We start from the raw sequence: 22,231 nt of genomic DNA on the forward strand, positions 1-22,231 counted from the left end.
AATGTTTATCCTAGTAAGTTTTTAATCATGAAACGAACAAACAAAAATACAGAAAAACACAATCGGTATGATTAGGTCGAGTATAAATAAAACATGTAAAAAGAAGGTCAAACAAGCATCTTTGTTTATCACTCTACTCTTAACGTACATGGAGTTTGTGTGTGTGTGTGTGTGTGTGTGTGTGTGTGTGTGTGGGGTCAATAACATTCATATTTACAGGACAGGACAGCAGACTGCGTTCAAAGAGAGTGAACAAACAGGTTTACAGAAACAAGCTGAGAGTCATTTTCTTTTGTGCTTACTCGATGTGATCCTGAAGCAGTCAAAGGCTCCCGATCGAGGAATCTGACACTTAAAAATGATGACTTGTAAACATTGTCTGACTTTGAAATAAGCAGGACGGAGAGACATTCAGACGTAGGTGTAGGAAAACTGTGAGAGACGTTGAAAAACCAGCTGTGTGGATCATTTTGTGCCAATTTAAAAGAAACGACAAGACATTTTCCTAGAGTCGTTTCCATGGTAACCTTGTAAACTTTAAAAACGTCGCTCTTCAGGTTTTCTTTGTGCTGCATGTGAAGCTGTAGTCAGAGAGATCTGATTTAAAACTGATGCATTTGAACTTAAGCTGGCCACACACTAGACATTTTTGGGCCCCAAGTTTCCCCCAACAATGATCTGGGGGAGGGGGGAGGGGGGGCGTGGCCTGATCCAAGGCTTGTTGTATCTGTATTTGTGTCTATAAAGAATCCTAATTTGCGTGTGGTGTTACTATTTTTTTTTTCCCCCGGCAAAGTTAGAATCATAAATATCAAATATGTTTGACACTTACGATTCCAGGTCGGGAAAGAAAATCGCTTACTTTCTACCTATGTTTAAAAAACATAATTTATTTTCTGGGTTTGAAGTTACGGCTCAGTCAGAGTTGAAACATTCAAACGGGAAATCAATTAATCCGAACTGCTGTTTTATTTTAACTTTTTTTGAAATCACATTTGAATGCCTTTCGATGTGGGATACCACCAGTGAGCCGTCACCTTTCAGCATGTAACAGTATCACATGACGTCATGGCTGCCATCTTCTCTGATGCCTTTAATCCAGTCCCTCCTCCTTAAAGCTCCTCCGTGTGTCCTCCTCTTCCTCAGATGGTGATGAAGCCTCCCTGGTCACTGCTCACCGACTCCGGCACCACGCAGCGACCCCTCCTCCTGGTCACACGCCGCTTCCGGTGAAATTTAGCGTAACACCGAAACCCTGAAAGTGAACAGATGACCTGTTATCCGCCTGGCTGTGAGATACATCAAGCTCAAATCTGAGCTGAGACTGTAAACGGGCTCTAAATTATAAAATGCTCATGAAAGAGTAAAAACATCTGAATAATCCTTGGAGTGATATCTGCCTTCAAGCACATAAATTATGTGTCACGTCAATCTTTCCAAATTTAGAACCACATTACACAAATTCAACATTTTGTTTATAACACTTTTCTGTTTGCCACAAAGTCTGGCTAGAGTAGAGTCAGAATCTTTTTTTTTTTAAAATAGACACAAAAGTGAAGCCACTCAAGCATCACTTCTGGGCCTCCGTACATGTGTCTGCAGAGAGCCTGAGTCAAAAAATGTGGAGGAATCAGATGCTGGTAAAGTATAAAAGGACAAAAGTCTGATAGCTCATGCAAAAAGGAACCAGTCCGAGGCACTCTGATGTCGTATAAAAGTGAATGAAAGGATTTTTATACGACATCAGAGTGCCGTCAGTGCTTTCAGCTTGGACTTCCTTTTTACACCTCAAACTTTGTTTTTCATCAGGACACTTCCTTCCTTTTATATTAGCTCTTACATTTGAGTTTGTGTTCATAAAACACCTAAAACTACTGAATAAATGTGAAATATTGATTTTTTTTTTTAAGTGGATAATAAAACCCTTTTTTTTTCGCACCACACTTATTTATCTGTGCTTACAGACTCCGGTCTCATGTCTGTCATTATCATAAGGACACACAAAAAATCCATCACTCTTCATAATGAATCCTAATATTTCACTGAAAACACAAGATGTAAATATCAGGTCTCCGTCCAGAAGAAAACCAAAGTGATGCGTTGTGATGATGATGATCGGCAGGAGTTCTGCGTACTCACCTTCCTCACACATGCAGTCATCGTAACACTTGTTGTTGAGGCCTCTGTTGTGAGGTTTACACTCGTGTTGTCTCAGGTCACAACAAGAACCTTTCAAGAAACACGAAAAAAAAGGATGAAGTAATACTGTAAAGATGCTAGCTTACAAAAACTTCCCTCTCCTCATCCGAGCCTGATATGGATCCATGATTGATCAGGTTCTTACTCATCATGTTCCAGGCGTTTAGGGGGCAGGGCTCAAGAGGAAAATAATATGTCTCACAATTCAGTCGACCAATCAGGGTTTAGTCATATTTCTATTCAAATGTGTTGCTACTTAAAGGTTGTTTGGTTGAGTGAGTCTAAGTACAAAGTACGGTGGCCTGTAGGGGCTCGACTACAGCTGAATGGTAAATGGACTTGAGCTTGTACTCGTCTTCTGGCTGCTGTGTAAAATGGCCATCACAGGTAACTAGTCCCATACGTACGCATGCATACGTCATGTGGATACGACGATGCAGTGGGGTTAAAGTGTCCTGCCCAAGCACACATTGGACATGTTGCTGCAGGAGCTGGGCATCAAACCCGCGACTTACTTTCAAATCAAATGAAACAGTAAACGTGCTAAACAGGCTTATTCAGAAAACCTGAGGCTGCAGTGCTCCAGGCCTGCAGGGGGCGCTGTGTGGGAAAGTGTATTTACAGGAAAGAGCAAGAGAGACCAGGCGAGGACATTTTTGTTTGGATGGGAAAGTTGCGTCATCAAAGGCCACAGGATAACGTCAACACAGAGACTTAAAGTCAGTCCAGCCCGGGGACGAGACAGAACGAGATGAACTCCGTAACGAAGCCCAGATGAAGCAAACAAGCGGATGTTAATCTCAAATGAAGTTCTGAGGTTAAATGTCAACACGCATGTTAAGATGTTCTGATAATAATCGATTCTATATAAAATGATTTCTGTGGTTTCTGAGACAAGGTTTATTAGATCTGGATCTGGATGTTTTGTATTAGGGAGCGGACAGACGTATGTGGATACTCGTGACGCAGACTGACCTGGCAGACAGTCCAGGTGATGGTCACACGGCTCGATGGCGTCAGCGTCTACAGTCACATTTCCACTGCTGAGGTTTTTACTCCGCCTCTTATCTGCAGAACAAAGCAGAAGGAGAAAAAAAAACACACTTTGATCCACGAGCCTTTTTCCGATCGATACGCAGCCTTCACCGAGCGGATCGATCGATTTGTCAAGGACTCGTGAAATCCTGCATCTTTGTCGGTTATTTTCTGGAAAACATCCTTCATTGCAAGGTCTGGTGAAATTCACAGGTCGGCTGTGGAGTTCAGGTGTTTAATCCCTGCGTGAATGAAACATGCACAGCTCCAACGCTCGATCAATTCGGTGAAGTTGCAAGAAAAGCAGACTAACAAAAGTGTTGCACTCACAGGTGAATAGTTTTAAAGCATTCCAGCAGATTCTTTTTGAAGAAGTAATCGATTATCATCCAACAGGTTGTTTATTTATGGATGAATCCTTCTGTGCCAATTATTAGACGACATGATTAATGGCTCAGACAAAATAAGCAAAGAAGTTTCTAAAATCGAAATGTCACGGTGAAGATGCGCTACATTGAACTCTCTATGCAGGGACTGAGTTCAGGGTCGGAGCAAATCCCAGCAGTCACTGGGCGAGACTGGACTGATTCCCAGTCAGTCACAGAGCTGGCATGCAGAGGCTCACGCTCACATTTACCCAACATGCACTGGGAGAACATGCAAACTCCACACGGAGAAACTCGTGCCAGGAAGCTTCTCAGCAAACCACGTGATGAAATATTTCAACAAAACCTTTTTCATCCTGAACACAAACCTTTCTTCCTGGATGACGGCCAAGTGTCTGCGGGTTTCATGTCCTCGTAGTCTGTCCAATCAAAGAGCGCCATGTCCAACGTCGGCATCACCTCTCCCTGTCCTTTTCCTCGTCCAGACCTCTGGAAAAGAAAAAGCAAACACCTCCTGCTTTAAAATCTGTCAGACGTTCATTTGCATACAGTCTTAAATCACATTCGACGTGTTTAATCCAAACAGCGGAGCTCAAACATGCTGATACGAGGGTCTGTAAACACCTCATCCCGTCCTAAATTAGTTTCACCGCGCTGTGAAAGTTCTGCCTCACCTCCGTGTTTATTTTTTTAAAAATCTAAATGTGATCAGAATATGAAGACGCGCATTAAAAAGTAATCCTTAAATGTGACCGAATCCAGCACAGAGCTGCCGTCGAGAATCCAACGCAGAGATCAATCCAGTCTCATCAGATCAACGCTCAAGCTCGGGTGATTAAAACACAGCAGGGTCACGATGACTCAGGTTTGATTGGTCGGCTCTGGTTTCTATTAGAGTTGAAGGTAAACACGATGAGGGTGTTCTTAATGAAACACATCGGGGCCCGCCTTGAGACGAGCAGCAGTAATGCTTCATTGATTCATAAAAACGCCCGCACACGGAGAGAGAGAGCGGAGACGGCAGCAGCAGAGCTCTAAAAAAACAATCGATTGGTAACGGAGAACATCGCCGCGCACGCTTTGAATACAAATATAGTTTGTCAAACATTATTACTGCTAACACAAACACGACATACAGAGATATAGATTGAAACACTCAGCTCATTACACACAGCCACAGGCTTTCCAGCTCACCACAGAGGACAGCAGTACGCATAAACAACACTCCTGGGTGTAGATATTCTTTTATTCATTCACCCTTTAAAATCTGGATATTTGTCCACTAAAAAGCCACCACTTGTTTGGAAATATAAGCTCTATAATGTTTGCAGAGCTGAGAAGATCTTAAGTTTTCCATATTATTAATAATTAGACTTTTTTTAGGCCGAGCACTTTTCTGAACACTCAGAGACGCTTTACAAAAGAACATAACAGCGACTTTACTTCACTGACTTTTTGGGGGGGTTTTGTCATTTTCGTCAGATACAGACAGAACACGAAGGGATTTCTGGATAGGGAGGCTTGTCCACGTTGTGTACCCGCGCTCGCGCTCGTGCATGAACTGAGCCGTGTCGAAGCACTCCTCTCCCAAACGTGCCAGGTTCGAAAATGTGCACGGATCGGAGCACTCACACTAGTCAAACAACAAAATGGACTTTAGGAGCGCAGCGTGCTGAGGGAACAGTACGGACCGTCTTAGCGTGAGTGCTTTCTAAGAGAGAGCAACGACAGAGTTTGTAGGTGAAGTAGAAGAGGTGAGTTTCTAATGGTCAACCATCCAGTTATGACGGTCACTACATTACAATATGTGTCCAACACAAGGATTAAAACTAGGGTTGATTGAGCTTTGGTAGCAGCTGCTTTATCCCTCCAAATAAGACCACAGACCGAGCTCTTCTCAAACCACGAAGAAGAACCAAACGCTGTTTGCTCAGGAGTCAGGATTGAAGTGTCATAGTTTGTACAGGATGTAGCTTCTTCCTTCTCACAGCTTAATGAATGTACAGAACTAGGGGTGGGACTTTAACGCGTTAATTACTTTTAATTGATAAGAAAATAACCTGTTACATTTTTTTAACGCATTTAATCACACTTAGCGCATCAGTTAGCTTCGCGGTAGCTTCGTGCTAGCTTTTCGCTAGCTTCACCTCAAGTACAAACAAGAAGCATTTGCAGCCTAAACTCAATCTAGTGACTGTCTTCAGAACCAAATTTAGTAATTGAATGTCTGATAAACTTACAAATTCACTCTCTAAATTGATTTCTCTGGACTGTAGACCACTATTAGTGGTAGAAGATAAGAGGTTAGAAAATGTGCTACAGCTAGCAACACGTGATCCAACTTTCCAGCTGCTGTGCAGAAAAACTATTTTAAACAAGCTCCAAGAGCTTTATGAAACTGAGAATCAAACAACACTGCATGCATTGAATTCATTCATCCACTAAAATCCATTTAGATTGAGAAGTGTTGCTTTTTAGGGCAAATATTGTTATGCACTTAAAATGTGATTAATTTCTCTTCATTAAGTAGAAAGCCCTGAGTTAATTAGTTTTAAAAAATGTAATCAAGTCTCACAACTATACAGGACTTAAAGTAATCTGACCTCTGCAGCACTTTACCCAGGGCACTGATGTTTAAATACTCAACAATTACCTCTTGGCAAGCCGCTGCAGAGAAAGCACACAGAGAAATAAAATCTGAACTTTGAGACCTTTGGACAAATTCACATTTGTATGACGGCAGAAGTGTGATAAAATTATATTACATTATTCTACCTCAGTAAAAAATTGTCATTCAGATGAGTTTTTGATGGCACTGCTGAGCGGCGCATTCCTCAGCTATAACTTTTGTGCGATGAAAGCCGTAAAATGTTACTGTTATCATTTTCCTCTCATGGAGTAAACAAAATAAAAACACGGGACGCTATAATTAAGTTGGCAAGACTCTGAAGTGTCTCCTGAGGAGAGTCATCGATCAAAAATAACAACCTACGTCTTCATGAGAATAGATCCATACTTGTTTCCTCTCTCACCCTCAGGAAAATAGGCCTATATGGAAATATCAATGAGATTAATTGCAGGGGGCTACCTACATGTGCTCAGCTGCTCATTAAACCATCAGCAGAAGATCGAACATTAATTAAGGTGGCTCGCCGCACGCTCTTGTCACTGAACCCGTGGTTCAGGAAAGGTTATCAGTTTTTTTCTCCTCGTGGGGTCCAATAATATTTGACTGCTCTGAGTCAACAGAATACAAAGCAGACGGACACATTCAGTCTGCAAACATTTAAACAGAGAGACGAGCAGAAGCGTCCGTGTCGTCTCTTTAAACCTCAAACACGTGCTGAATTCAGTGTGCTAAAACTTTCATTTTGTTTTGACTCAAGCAGGTGTTCATGTGTATTTTACAACTCAGAAACTTGTTTTTACGATGTGTCCGATGACGCATGAATGCATCGTGCATCATCTGGTCCAGTTATGGTCGCTTCTGGAGTCAAATAGCCAAGACAAGAAATGTCCAGATACCAAACATGAGGCTTCAAATCTGTAGTCCACAGACCGAACAGTGATGACGGTTAACTCCTCTCTTTACATTCAATCTTGTGTAAAGACAAAAAGGCGTGATCACATGTGGATCAATGATTACAGATTAACAATCTCTTTCATCCTCGATAAAGAATATTCTAATGAGATTCTTTGCATTTTTGTTCCAGCAGCGTCTTTTTTTTCCGGCATGCAAATCCACAAAACAACCGTCAGTCAAATCAAACAGTGTCATTGATCCCGTCAGGAGTCACACGCCCAACAAGCTGCTGAGCGTTTGTAACAGCAGCTGTGTCGCATGTAAGAGCCTTCATGTATTTGGCAGCGGCTCAATATCTGCTGACATCTGGCACCACCTTGTCTTAAATTTGTAACGTTTCCGAGATAAACGGCGGCTCGGGAAAAGGTGCCTTTTTTAAAAAAATGAATGTTTATGCATACTGCTACAGCATCACGCTGGGCGGATGTGACAGGTGGCGAGTGGAGCCCCTCGCACTCCTGCAGCTTTTTTCAGCCGGACACACAAAAAAAAAAAAAAAGGGGGACTCTCAGTGGTCACATTCATTTTGCTCTGCCATGGTTTCTAATAAAGGAACCGTTATAGAAACTGTACTGTGGACCGAGAAGTGTGTGGTTCTAATCCCAGAGGCGTATTTTTTATTACACAGCACATCGTCATATTCATCATACAAACTGTGACTCAGAGGCTTGCGAGCCCGGGCCTGCTGGAGGACGTTTTTCACCAGCAGCACCTTTCAGGTTCACACAGTCATTTTACGAGATGAGCTATGAGGTTTGCGGCGCAGTAACGGCGGTAATGGGGCCCATTTGCGCTCTATTTCCCCCCTCACACTGGCATCACACTGAGGCACACACACACAAAAAAAAAAAAAAAAAACCCAGACGTGCAGCCTTTAATAAAGCTCTCGCGCCTTCCACAGGGTTACCTGGGGTTTGGTGGAGGCCGGGGGCAGTGTTGGGGGATGCTCGTTCATCACCGTGGTAACCATGGAGGAGCCGGAGCCAAAGACAGCGACGATGGGGGAAGGGGTTTCATCGGGCGGGGTCACGATGAGGGAGGGGGAGGCGGCAGAGGAGAAGGAGGAGAAAGGATCGTCGAACAGATCTCGGTCCCTGAAAGCAGAACTCAGCTCCGGCTCAGGAAGGAACCCTGCACAGAAAGAGAGGAAGTTATGGCATCTTTGTTTTTAAAGGGCGCTCTAAGGGGGTCACAGACACTTAGCGGGAACAAGAATACAACGTCAACTTATAAGATCATTTGTGACAATAAAAAAAGAAGAAGTGTCTTTTCAGATGTTTTTCATCGATGCATTTCAATGTGTTTTTTTTTCATCCATATCACTCAATTTTAGACGTCTCCCTGCTCCAACACACCTGCTTTAAACCAATGAGTTGTCATCGAGCTCTGCAGCAGCCTGATAACGAGTCACTCATTGGAGCAGGGAGATATCTAACAGTCTGAGGCAGCCGGCCCTCCAGGCTCTAGCCAATCAGAACCGAGCCGACGCTCCGTGTATCCCAAGGTTTGTGCACCACTGCAAATCAGATCCATAGCGCCTCTTCAAATGAAAAATAATTTTAAAATACAACCAGAGGACCAGACTGAATGAGCCAAAGCAGCAAAAGAGTGCTTCCGTCGAACCCAGGCGACAACCTGTGGTTGAAAAACCCCTGAGTGGACGATATTTGTGAAAGCACGACCGATCATTTGTAAGAAAATCTGTGTTTGTCAGCTCACCCTTTCCATGCCGCCCCTTCTCACGCCGGCCCCCTTGTCTCCTGGGCTCATAATGCTGTCCGTGTCCCTTCCCGTTCCCGTGTCCTCTTTCTTTGCGTGTCCCCAGCAGGTCGTTTTCCCGAGTCTGGGTCTGACTCTTCACATTCATTCGTACTCTGTCTCTGCTCGGACCCATCTCCAGTCTCACTGGGCTCAGGCTCTCCAGGCCCGTCCCGTCGTCTTCAGGCCTGGCCAGAGGATGCGGGGGTCTGTGAGAGAGCAGCCCGGCTCCTCCTTTGGCAGCTCGGGCTCCCTGACCCCCGTGCCCTCCGCGCTCCCTGCTGTATCGGTGTCCCTGCAGCGGATGCAGAGGGTGCTGCAGCGTGTTGCTGCCTCCAGCCGAGGTTTGAGCCGCTCTCCTCTTGCCGTGAGGTAGTCTGAGTTCAGAGTTTTGTGACAGGACCAGGGAGGCGGACAGGAACACCAGGAGGAGACTCCAGGAGAGAGCCATCGTTTGGAGAGCAAAACGCCACCTGTTGGAAGAAAGAATATATCTCAGTGATGCTAGCATTCGTAAGAGTCTTAGAGGAGTTCTGGTTCGAATAACATCCAGGTCAGGGGTGTCAAACTCCAGTCCTGGAGGGCCTCGTCTTTTCGAGGTGTACAGTTTCTGCTTTGGTACATCGTTTTCCTCCGCACTGCTCCAGCTCAATGTACAAAATATAATGTTGTGAAAGTAAAAAAATACATAACTTATAGCAGCTCACCTTCTTCTTTTCAAATATATGACGTAATAATAAAAAGTGCAACTTTGCACAAAAGGACATGTTGGTTAACTCTTTTAAATGCAGTGCAGCCGAGTCTTAAAATCCTGTTTGTCCATTCACCATGTGCAATCAAATTCAGACGCCATCGCTCTCGGCCCGTCTTTCGTGGGTCCCTTTATCTGCACTTTGTGAGTTTGAGGAGACGATAAAGCGATGGACACACACTCGTGCTCCACTTTCCAAAACGAGATACAGCACTGCACAGATCCTTTATCACCGCCTGTTCAGTGGTGCTGAGCCCCCCCCCCCACACACACACACACAACCGTACCTTTCATTAGAAAAGTCAACATCTGTGAGAGTGACTGAACTGAAAAGTGAGGTTCTGTGTATTTGCATTGAAGGCCCGGCAGGCACGCTGTCCAAACTCGATTAAAATGATGGTGGAGAGTCTGAAGGAACAGAGCATGGAGTGGAAGCCTGAAGTAAAAATTTCATATTTTTTATTACCCTTTTAAAAGCCCCAAGTTTTGTTACGTTTAGGTTAAAGTTAAAGTCTATTTCAACTAAAAACCTCCAAGCGGGATGCCCTGATTCGAATCCTCTCTCTCTCCCTGATATCTGTCTCTGTCCACCGTCCTATCCCTATAAAAAGGCAAAGAAAACAAAATGTAATGTAGTAGATTTACATTGATGCTTTCTAATTTTCCAAACACCTGAAGTTCTTTACCACACATGCAAGATTCACTCATTCACACGAGCAACAATCTCTGATGTTTAATAATTAACCAAAGTGCAAAACACTGCAGATCCTCGAGTGTCCACTTGCAGAAGAGTCCAGTTATCACTCACACCCAATAACAAGCATGTTTACAGCCTGGAGAAAAAAGAATCCTTTAATATGAATGATGTGAAGTGATCTGAATTAATTTTCTGTACAGATTTCTAAAAATCATAATTTTTTGATTTTTTTTTTTTGCCTTCTATGTTTCTTTAACTTTATTTTCTCTTTAAAGGTACAACATGTAGATTCGACCACCAGGGGGCTCTCAATCATATCCTAGAATAACAAACGATGACGTCCGGGCCGACCTGACGAAGAGAAGATGTTTAATGATGTATCAAACTAATATTTACAGCTGTCATCAGCATTAATAACAACATCGATATGAACTATCCTCATACGGTGACCTTATAAGGGCATGACGGCATCGTCCCAATCATAAACTGGGATGAGTAAGAAAAGAAAACGCTACTACACAAAGTTAGAAATAATTTATCATCGCCCAACTTTCTGCCATTTTTATTCACATCACAAGCCCAGCAGATCTTCTCATTTTAAAGGCTGTCATGTCATTTCTTGTTATCAGCTCACGGTGTTGTTTCCAAGAGCGATAAGCTTTTTTTGTTTTGTCCTTTTCTGAGACGATCCATCGTTACGGACACAAACAACACCAACACCAGCATTATGCCGCTGAAGCAGACGGCTCCTTTGTGTTAAAAGACAAACGGCGGTGCTGGGCCCACAGAAAATCAATGAGCAGGAGTATTGAGCTGCTGGTGTGTGTGTGTGTGTGTGTGTGTGTGTGTGTGTGTGTGTGTGTGTGTGTGATGTGTTGGGGGGTTGATAAGGTCTCAGTTCTGTCATCATACTGACACAACATCAAGTTTAAAACACCCCTGGGTTTACAGTGCTGGGTTATATACTCATTTCTTACAACAGTGTGCAGCTGCAGGTTGTGTGTGTGTGTGTGTGTGTGTGTATGTGTGAAGAGGAAGATGGTGATGTCAGGGGAAATTTGCGGTGTGAGTGCAGGCGGCGTCTCGGGGGATTTAAAGGCAGACTGCGTCGCCCGGCCTCTGGGAGTTTGACCAGCTGTGCAGTTTGCAAACAGTGTGAGGAGGTTGCTGCTGAGGTGAGACCTTTATCTCTTAACAGGCCTTCAGTCAGTGTGTGTGTGTGTGTGTGTGTGTGTGTGTGTGTGTGTGTGTGTGTGTGTGTGTGTGTGCGTGTCCTGTGGGGTGCAATCGGCCGTGTCGTGCACAAACTGCTTCGCCAGGATTACACTCTGTCTGTTTGACACATGAGGTGCTCCTAAAGTCGAGAGGTCTGGACCGTGCACGACCAAAAGGGTCATTTAGAGAAAAAATAAAAAGAGAAAAACAAACTGAACTGAAAGGAAACATCGAACAGATGGAGAACAAACCAAAGGATGAAATGACGATTCTTTGAATAAATTAAAGAAACAGTTGGACAGTGTTGGAAAATGTTAAATGAGAAGATGCATCCTTCAAATCCGAGAAGATCGTACATTGACGCTACAGTTAGCTTTGTGCTAATCTGACAACAAGCATGTATGGCGCTTATAGCATACATTAAAACCTCTTATGGTGTGATTTGACAAAGTTTAAATCTATTTTCAGGTCAGCAGTCAGTCAGAAGGTTGAGACAAACGATGATTCAAGCGGACACCTAAAAATGAAATCGAGCAGAACCTCAAGTGTGCGCTTGACGCTAGCTCCAGGAACACAGGAAGTCACAAACACACGACTGGCAAAAAATACGGCATAAATCAGCTCTGTTTTGATTTTATAAACGATATGTAGTTATCCATAGTTCGGCGTGTAGCTGACACGATTGACATGTGAGCGGTTCGTTTACAGGTTTAAAACCTGCCTTTAGCTAGCTAGCTATTCTTAAGTTAGCTTGAGACAGGATTTCAAGCGTGGCGGCTGCTGGTGATGCGTCCAGCGCCCCCTGCAGGAACAGATGGCTACCATAGATACAGATAAAATGTTAAATGTTGTGGCGCTTTGTGACCTTTATATATATATATATATATATATATATGTATGGAGTCAGATGAAGATGAAGAAATCACATTTCCTGCGTATCTCTTCAAGGATTAAAACTCAACATGTTGGACTCAGTAAGGTGGAGAAAGCAGCACCACAACAATAAGATGACTCATTAAAAAGGAAAAATGTGATGCCTCCAAAGAAACAGGAGGCAACAAGCGTCAACCCCATCAAATGTTCCTGAATAGACCCGTCAGAAGGGAGAGAGAGAGAGAGAGAGAGACAGCAGAAGGGCGAGAAATATCTGCGCACAGCAGTGGTCTTGTTTTCCCCTCTCACACTTTCATGTTGCCGCTAACAGGTGGTCCTTTGAGGAGAAGCAGGATTGGGGATGATAATGGAGCACGCTGGGTGGCATTCCGGGTTTTAAACACCACGGTCTCTTGTGTGTGATAAACAATCTCCGGGAACAACACAGAGGCTGTATTATACACGGCTGCGTGTCGTCTGCCGGGCACAGCAGGGCGAGCATCTGCTGCCGAGGAGAGGGGAGGCCAAAACGAGCGGACTGGAACTGACGAGCTTCATCCCCAAAGGAGATAATCCACCATTTCAACGGCGACACTGAAACAGGCGGCGATGTGCTGAGAGGAAAAAACAGCTCTAATGGCTGAAGTGGTGCTCGAATAAAAAATGTCGAAGGCCTCTTTAAACCCTTGTTGAATCAATCTTCGGCTTACAAGACAAAACGCAACCATTTCACAAAGTCACCTTGAACTTCAATATTTTACCAACACCTGTACGTTGGATTTTTGAAGCACCACCTCGTGTTTTTTTTTGTAGCCAGAAGCGACGCACATCGCTAAGTCTCTAATCGTCTGCTGATGAATAAATAAATCCCGTCTACAGCTCGCTCAGATGGAACAAAAAGACTGATGATGATATTTTCCTGCTGATTCATTTCTGAGTGAAATCTGTGTGAAGTTTCCTCTCTTACTTCATGAAGTCAAATCTTGTTTAATGTTCGCGCTACGCCCCGACTTTTAGAGCAGCTGTTAAAAGTAGAACAATTGTGAGGTGCTGGTGGCCTAGTGGTTGGTTAGCGGGTGGTCTGTGTTCGGATCTGACCTGTGGCTCCTTTTCCTGCATGACATTCCCGCTCTCTCTCTCTCTCTCTCTCTCTCTCTCTCTCTCTGACTCTCTGACTCTCTGGAGTGAAGGTATAAAATCCCCAAAATTAAAAAAAAGTAGAAAAAATGTTGACTTCTTCGATCAGTTGCCATTCATGTTTTTTGTATTTTTAGTACACTCGAGCAGGGATGCTTGATTTGTGTTATTGTTGTTGTTATCATTTTTGATAGAATCCCAATCAACGTGTGTTTAACGTACAGTGCGAAAACAGCCACTCGGGGAGACATGAATCAGAGCAGAGAGAGATGAGTATGAAGTGAAAGGTAATCTTGCAGAAATTGGAAAGGGGGGAAGGGAGGTGGGGTTTGCAGGACGAGGGCTGGATTATTAAACTGTGATGAGATCAGAGACCTCTCTCCACTCTGTGATCCATCGCTCCGTCCCCAAAGCGAGCCAGCACTCCCGTTATATAAAAAATATATTTAACGAAGAGGGGGGGACCTTGATCTGCGAAGGGGAAGAACTGAGCAGGCGGCGACCCCGGTATCAAACTGCAGCGTGTGTGCATCCTTCAGCTTCACCTGCTGTGACACCAAACCTCCAGGAGCCATCTGCTCCCGTTGTTTTATCTCTCACAGCAACCAGCGGGGCCAGAAGGATCCCGAACACAAAAGGCTCCCTAAACAGGCTGTCGGGGCAGAGCTGTCACGTCAGGCAGAGGCCACCTTCAGGGGTCTCTTTTTGTCTCGGCCACATGCTGAGATTAAAGGCATGAACGATCAGTTAAATAGTTACGTTTCGTAACGAAGAGAAGCTGTCGTTCTTCACCGTCATGCTCAGAATATTGTCAGAAGGAAAATCCACCTGCCTCTCTTTAACTTAAAGTACTGCTCTCTAAAATCCTGCAGATGTAAACTGCGTCATTTGAAAAGCCAGCCGATTGGTCAGAGAAATACGTAACTAATCCAGGACATTTTCTGTCGAGATCTTCTGAACGGGAGGAAGAAGGTACTAAAATAGATTATGGATCAACTGTGACTCGTTTCTAAAGGCGATTTAAAAAGTAATCTTCAACGTCAGGTTCTGCCAAGATGGCCGCTGCTCGACCTCTGTGTTTTAATATCGTTTCACAACCCGGGTCAACGTGTTCTACTTTTAACACCCTGACTTAAAGTTACGTTATCTACGGTTTGTTAGTAACTTAACATCTGCATATTCGTTTCACACTTATTTCAAATGTACTGAAGAGCTCCCCCTACTGACTGGCTGCAGTATAGGTCTTAAGCTCCGCCTCCTCCATGTTAACAGATGGGACATTTGGTCAAACCCGGGAGATTTTAACTTCAATTTTGCACAGCCAGAGAAGGCGGGGACTCTTTGTGTCCATCTTTGAATCTTTTTCAATGATTTTAACCCAAAGAAACTTTTTTTTATCAAGTAGCTTTTCAATTTCAGGCAAGCTGCGAACGCGTTTAATTAATTCCAGTCATTGCTAGTGTTTCAAGTTCAAGTTTGAATTAAGACTGTTTCATAGCAAGTAAAAAAAGGCCTTCTAGGTTTAGTAAAAGCACCTTTTGCTTTTAGTTGGAATTTAAATGATAAGGTATGAAAGTGAAAGCTACAAGCTAATATCAGCTTAGCTTAGCATAAAAAGGTGGAAACTATTTGACACGTCACAATATGCCTCCCTGCATCCTGCAGCTTGTTTGTTGAAGCAAAATAAACTGAAAAAACTCAAATTTGTGTTATTTGTTGAACCAGTAATTTGCTATTAATTGCAAACGGTCCAGCACACAGGTCCCTTTGGGAGAGTGCGTCTGCTCATGGAGCAGGTTAAATATCTCGTTTCAGCCGCACGCTTCACTGAGCAGGAGCGTCAGTATCTCCTCTAAACAGACAAGAATGATAATAAGGAGCGAGAGCTTTCATTAAATATTAAAGTAACAACAACAACTTTCCTGTTTTGGCACAAACAGAATCTGTCAATTAAATATTTATTCTAACAGTTTAGATACACTCTGTTTTTATTTCTATAAATATCCCCACTGTCAAACAAACACAGCTAATATATTGTTTATATAAATATATATTGTCTTATCTATGTTAAGCCCCCCCCCCCCCATCGAGTGAATATTTCCTCTGCAGATGAAATGTAATCCTCACAGTGAACACCTCTTGGATCAGTAGCTATAGCCTCTTTGCTAACATTTGCATCCTCTGCATTTAATCAGCTTTTGGAGCTGAAGAAGAAGAAGAAAAAAAATCTTGTTAACAAGTTCTTGTTGCTTTGTGGTCAGACGCCCTACAGCCTCCTTTATGTTCTTCCATCCTAATTTGTTGTGAAGGTCCTCGTGAGGACATACAAGAGTCCCACATTACTGACCTAACCGTTCACGTCTGTGACGTTAACATCACAAAGAAAAAGGTCAACCTCTTTGAGAAAGGAAAGAGAAGAGAGGTGGGGTTATATATTGAATAAACTAAAAACTAAATGTGTTTTCTTTTTTGTTAATAAGAAAAGCTGAGAATTTAGATGTAAAACAAAATGATGTTTTCAAGCTTGAAGTTATTTTTTCCTGATCGTCCCACTTTCTCGCCCTTATGGACGGCCTTGTGTACGAACACTAAGCAATGTGAAACTTAAGTCAAATTCTCTGCTTGTGTGCACATACCTGGCCAATAACGCTGAATGTCTTTATATTTCTCCAAACAGCCGTTTCTCAGAGTCTTCAACCAATAAATCTGAATATTTAGAGAATAAACACTGGCTTTTATGTCCTCCATCTTGGGTACAAAAAAAAAAGGTCTTTTTTTGTGGCGTCAAATTATCGTAAATATCAGCTCAATAACGAGCAGCCAAATTACAGCTCACAGTTAGCGTCTCTGCATAATAAACACGTCTGCCGAGCTGCAGTTAAGGCCATAAAACTTCATTTCCTCGAGGGCCGGTAACAGCGACTTCAGCAATAAAAGTGCTTGGTCTAAGACAACAATATTCACACAATCGACTGGGAAGGTTTTAGGTGTGTTGGATTGCTAAAGGGCCCTGGAAGCGTCACAGGGTGATAAAAAAAAAAAAAAAAAAAAGAGGGCCATAAGGAAGGTCCATCTGTCAGCGAGTGAGCCGCAGCGGAGAGCAGGGAGACGGTGAGTGATTCAGAGGTAATTTGGTCGCAGGTACAACAGATGTGTGGCGACACCAGAACATTGTCGCTGATGTCTCCATGCATCAGAGGCACCAAGGCATGCGCACACACACACACACACACACACACACACACACACACACACACACACACACACACACACACACACACACACACTGGGAGACTCTCCCTCAATCAGAGCAGGCACACTCACAGCGGGGAAACCTCCTCCAGACACCCACACACAGATTAGCTCCAAAAATGCTGTGAGACACAAACAGCACCAGAAGCAGCAGCAGCAGCAGCAGCAGCGAGAGGCGTCCCACGGAGAGGGGAGCGAGCACGAGAGAGACAAAGAGGGAGAGGAGGGCGAGGAGGAAGGGGGGAGAAAGTGAGAGGAGGTAATAAGATGTCATTTAGAGAGAGAGAGAGAGAGAAGTATATGTCTTAATTAGAACAAAGTGTCGTGGCCTCCAGGACAAGGACACCAGCTGAAGCACAGAACACACAAACAACCATTTGGCATCCAGAACCAGCAACAAAACTTGTTCCTCGCTAACACTCCCCGGACACCTGGGTCTGTTATCTCCGCCTGGGAACAGTTTGACCGGTCAGCGGGGGGAAACACTTCTGTTTAGAGGCGATCAAGTGAAGCATGTAAACGCATTATATGAACCCAAAGTCCCCCCCTCCTCCCTCGCCCCCCTCTCCCGCCCCCCCACCACCTCGCTCTCCCTCCTCTGGTTGAAGCGAGCGCCGTTGACCGGCTGCCAACATTGAAAGAGTCGCACTGATCAAACAGATGCAGCCACGTTTGGCAGAGAGTGGCGCTCAACAAGAAGAGTGGATTTAAGTTTAGCAATGTCGCCTGTTTGCTGACACTTGAAAAATAAATATTTGCTTGTTTGGTTCATGAATTCACTTTCTTTTTTATCATTATTTAGAGATTTCTGTCTTATTCAGAGTTTATAGAGGCATGTTTTTTTTTATTGTTGCATTTTATTGGACCAGAATCGAGTCTAAATACTGGATTCTGTTCAACCTTCAAACATGTTCTTGAATATCTAAAATAAGCTTCTTTGAATCCTTGAACAAAATGACGTCCGATGCAAACTGTAGTGAGTTCGTTTGACAACTTTACCAAAATTCTTTTTTTTTTTAAACTTGCATGATTTTGAAAGTAGCATTCCCTCAGTGCTCCATCTGCACACAACCCCACCCACAAGCCACGCCCCCTTCACTTCCATGCAGAAGTTGGACCTCAGCTCAACGACGTCGACTCACGTCTCATTCAGCGGTACACAAACTCACACGCAAGATGTAGAGAGCGACCAGGGAGGCGTGTGATTGGCTCATCAAATTGGTACCTCGTTGCAGATTGGTCGACGTTTTTACAGATTTACGAACAAACTGCTACAGATGACGGATTTTCTTTGTTTCTTTCTCAGAGCGAATGAGTTATTAATTTTATTAAAATAAAAGTGGGACACCAAGTGCACCTTCAGGGTCCAGTTTGGTCCAGTAAGAGGGGCCCCTCGGAGGACACTCCACTACCACGGGGGCCTTCAAGAAAGCACTTTTGGAACGACACTCTCTCGCAAAGTTGTAAATCATTCGTTAGTTCAACATCGTTCTTCATCTTTTTCATTCAATTTAAAAAAAAAGAAAAATCTCCCGGTGTTTAAACAAACGAAGCGATTCGAAGACATATTGCAACGATATTTTTCCACAACTGTTTGAAAACGATTTTATGGAGTAATGAACCGATAAATAAAAGGAAAATATTGTTATTATAAATATTAAGATTCTGAGCTTTACACTCAAAAAGGAGGGAAACCCGACACTCTAAGTACCAGTGAGGTACTCAACGCCTCTGTTGTAATTACTAAATCATTTAAAGTAGTCAACATGTTCTGACTATCCTTCATCAGGGTTCATGTGAACTGCAGCCAATGAGAGGAGGTCACATAAACCACAGAAACATAAGACAGGTGGAGCAAGTGGGAAAGCATTCAGCCCCATGTAAATGTTGCTTTGGCCCTGAGGTCAGCTCATTGTGAGTCTTCATGCTTCTCTGCTGCTGATTGACTGCAGTTCATTCAAATTACCTCGTTAGTGGGAGTCCAAAAATATTGTTCCTGTGCAGAGAGCCATGGTGCCACCATAGACTGTACATTTCTAATGTCTCTATCTCCCCCCCCCCATCTCCTATATGCCTCCTCTCTCCCCCCTAAACAAACACACACACACACACACACACACACACACACACACACACACTGTATTTGGTGTGCAGAGCAACAATGAGCTGTCAGGAAGATAATCGCTGCAATCATTTCTGATTCTCCTCACCACCAACTCGTTCAGTGATCTGACTTTAAAGCACGAGAGCGGGAAACACTGAACTTAATGTGATTATCCCCATCACGTCATATTTTCTGCTATCTTAACCAAATCTGATTGGCTGTTTTGCAAACACTCATTCTGACTTGATCGTCACTCTTTCTGCAAGTCAACAAACTGTGTCAAAACGGAAGAAACATCTCGCTTTTAATAAGTTCTTTTAGCTTTTTGACAACAATGAGACGCGTAATTGTTGCGTTTTTACGCGCAGGTGGACATCGTGGCAGTCTGGTGATACAGTGACAAGTAATTAAGTAATTGCAGATGCACAAAAGCGAATTTCACTTGATATTTAATTTTTTTTTTTTTTAAATTTAAAAAAAAAGCAATGCAGGGTGTAAAAATTGGAAAAACGTGCGATAAAGTCCCAGTAAAGTCATCGTAATATCTAAGAAACAACATGAAACCCTCCACAGATATTGAACAAACGAAGCTGGAGGGTTTTCGTTCCGGCAAAAAGCAAATAATAATTCAACCCCAGGCACAGAAATAATGCAATAAAAGGAGATTCCTCACCCGCGTTTGTTTGTTTGTTGTTGTTTTCCTTTGTTGTTGTTTATGGTTTGAACAGCAGCTCAGTCACACAGCGGACAGGATGGAGACACAGCAGCAGTAGCACCTCTGTAGTCCGCTCTGAGCCTGAGATGTGCTGAGCATCCGGACTCACTCCTGCTTCTTAAGAGGAGGAGAGTCACCGCCGGCTCAGAGTGCGCGCTCCCGAGTGCGCGTATGCGTCAGGGCCGGCTGGTTGAACGGTACATCAGAGGGGCTTGTCTGAGCATCAGGGGCGTGACCAGAGGGGGGGGGGGGGGGGGGGGGGGGGGGGGGGGGGGGGGGACTCCACTATGCGCCCTGTCACAGGTTGGACTGAAACCGGACTCTTCTGGATTTACACGACAGTATGAATGTTGCGTATTTGATCTTGTTTGTACTTTTAATGAAAAATAAATACCCTGCTCGTCTGCACACAGAGACATTTGCAAATGTTTTAGTATCAAATATATTTAACTTCATGCAGATTTCAATCAGCTACTTTGAGAGACATATTTCTTCCTCTTCAGCAGTGATTCTTGAAATGACCTGAAAACTCAGAGCAGCACGTGTCCTTCAGACGCTGTGACATCAGTTTGAAGAGCCTCCTCCTCTTTTTGCATTAAGGCATCACCCTGTGCATGAATCTCTCTGTACAAATAAACTTTTCCCAGTTGTGGGGAAATCCCCCAAACTGTCTGATCCCACTGAAGATCTTTGGTCTGAATGGAATCAAAATCCCTGCAGCCAAAGTTACAAAGTGTCAGAGAGCTTTCTCTGAGGAGTGGAGGGAGAGCTCGTCGTGCCTGTGACTCGGATACATTGAAAAATTGGGTGTAATGGTTGGCTGTCGTCTTGGTTTGTTGTCCGTGCTGTTAATAAGAGAAAGACAGAGTGACAGAGTCGATCTGAATGAAATCTTGCAGCAACACGAAGCGGCGCGTTTTAGCTTTGTGCATATCCTCTGCAGTTCCTGCATTTTTCATGGCCTGTTCTCTCTTCAACGTATAAAGTCAGCTGACTGCAGAGAGACAGACAGCAACACTAATTCTGCTTCTTCACGATGAGCCGGTTGCACGTCGGCGGATTCAAACGGTCCATATTTGCAGAACGCTCGTGTTGGAGTCACTTGAGGGAATTGTTTGACATTTAGAGTTCTAGTCTCTCTTCTCTTCCTTGTTTGTGCGTCCGCCCCTGAAGAAAAGAGCTTCTTGTTAGCGTCATTGAAACCAATGAACAAGCTTTATATTCATTTGGTTTGAATGCAAACAATGCTGACAAGCCACTTAGTGAAGAAGTGCGAGTGTAACTCAGAGGGGCTGAGTCTGCTGAAGGACGATAACGAGCTTACATGCCTTCAGAAATGTGAATTTAATGCTGAAACATCTGACAGTGTAAAGGCTCCAGTGTGGTGTTTGAATGTCTTACATACAAATACTGCATTCTCTGCCTTGTGTTCATTGTGTTAGTCCGCTTTAAAACCTCTTATGATGCTCGTTTGCACCCTGATCTTCTACTGCGAGTATTCCTGGCACTTTAAAAACACATTAGAACAATTCTTCGGCTTTCATCCCAACTTGACATTTCCACGTTTTTTTTGCTTCACACTCGTGTCGGAGAGAAAATCTGAGCAAGATGTGAAGAACAAGATGACATTCTGAGTGGGACCCCTGCAGCTCCTGTGTGCCTCCTGTGAGACTGAGACAGCTTTTTCTCAGAGTTCATGATGGGAGTCAGTGACAGAATCAAACCTTCATATTTCTTTCTCTCCTCTCATTATTTAACAGACATATTGTCACAGATGCTGCAGCGTCTCCAGATTTGAAAGGAAGCAGCAGATCTTCTCTGGAAATGCACATCGGTTGAGTTCTCAGCAACTGATCAGTGATTCCGACCCAAAAGATGAAAGAACAAGAAACAAAAAAAGTAGCTCAACAGTCAGGGTTATCACAGCAGCATCACTTTAAACATCAATGCATAAAAATAGTCAAGAGTATCAAAATCTTTTACAGATTCAAAGGTAGTAAAAAAATAAAAAAAAAATAAAAAAAAAAGTCCTCAGGTACTTTTGCTTTCTACAGTCACTTCTATCTGCACGCTGCATCACCTGTTGGTGTGCTGTTTGCCTGGCTAACTAAGGACCGTTCAAAACGCCCGTTTGGGGGGGGGGTCCCTTTAAAGCGCCTACCTTCTCTGGTCCAAACAAATCCAGACCCTTCAGGACCAGAATCCAACCCCACTCCCCCCTCTTCTATTTATCCTATCAAATGTTCTTTTGTGTTTTCGTGGATCTCCTGTACACTGTTTTGCACTGTGCAGCACTTTGTTCAGCTGTTGCTGTTTTCAAATGGTGCTTTAAAAATAAATGTGACTTTATCTTTTCATTTCTTACAGAACGCTCCTTTAAGTAGATTCCCCTTGCATATGAGGTGACTTTACACCGTCGAGTTAAACTGTGTAAATTCTTGACCCTATCTGCCTGAAATCAACCTGCTGATTATGAAAGAGGACAAACGTGGAGATAAAACGTGGCTCAAACGTGCAGCATGTAGA

The 22,231-nt window shown here is 43.6% G+C and overlaps 1 protein-coding gene across 2 annotated transcripts in view; it reads right to left on the bottom strand.

The window, feature by feature from the left end:
• The window catches only part of draxina (dorsal inhibitory axon guidance protein a), a 25,667-nt gene continuing 3,436 nt past the window's right edge, over positions 1-22,231 (bottom strand). The window contains exons 1-7 of one of the 2 annotated variants that reach the window (XM_079341983.1): positions 19,664-19,905; positions 8,923-9,434; positions 8,111-8,334; positions 3,989-4,109; positions 3,175-3,267; positions 2,140-2,229; positions 1-1,255 (exon numbers count right to left, since the gene is read on the bottom strand). In XM_079341983.1, the coding sequence (XP_079198109.1) occupies positions 1,143-1,255; positions 2,140-2,229; positions 3,175-3,267; positions 3,989-4,109; positions 8,111-8,334; positions 8,923-9,412 (1,131 nt within the window). In that variant the 5' untranslated portion in view covers positions 9,413-9,434; positions 19,664-19,905 and the 3' untranslated portion in view covers positions 1-1,142. Of the gene's footprint in view, positions 1,256-2,139; positions 2,230-3,174; positions 3,268-3,988; positions 4,110-8,110; positions 8,335-8,922; positions 9,435-19,663; positions 19,906-22,231 lie in introns of those variants that run through there. The other variant, XM_079341982.1, reaches the window with a different exon arrangement.

Source organism: Symphodus melops, assembly GCF_947650265.1.
Source record: "Symphodus melops genome assembly, chromosome: 4".
NCBI lineage: Eukaryota > Metazoa > Chordata > Actinopteri > Labriformes > Labridae > Symphodus > Symphodus melops.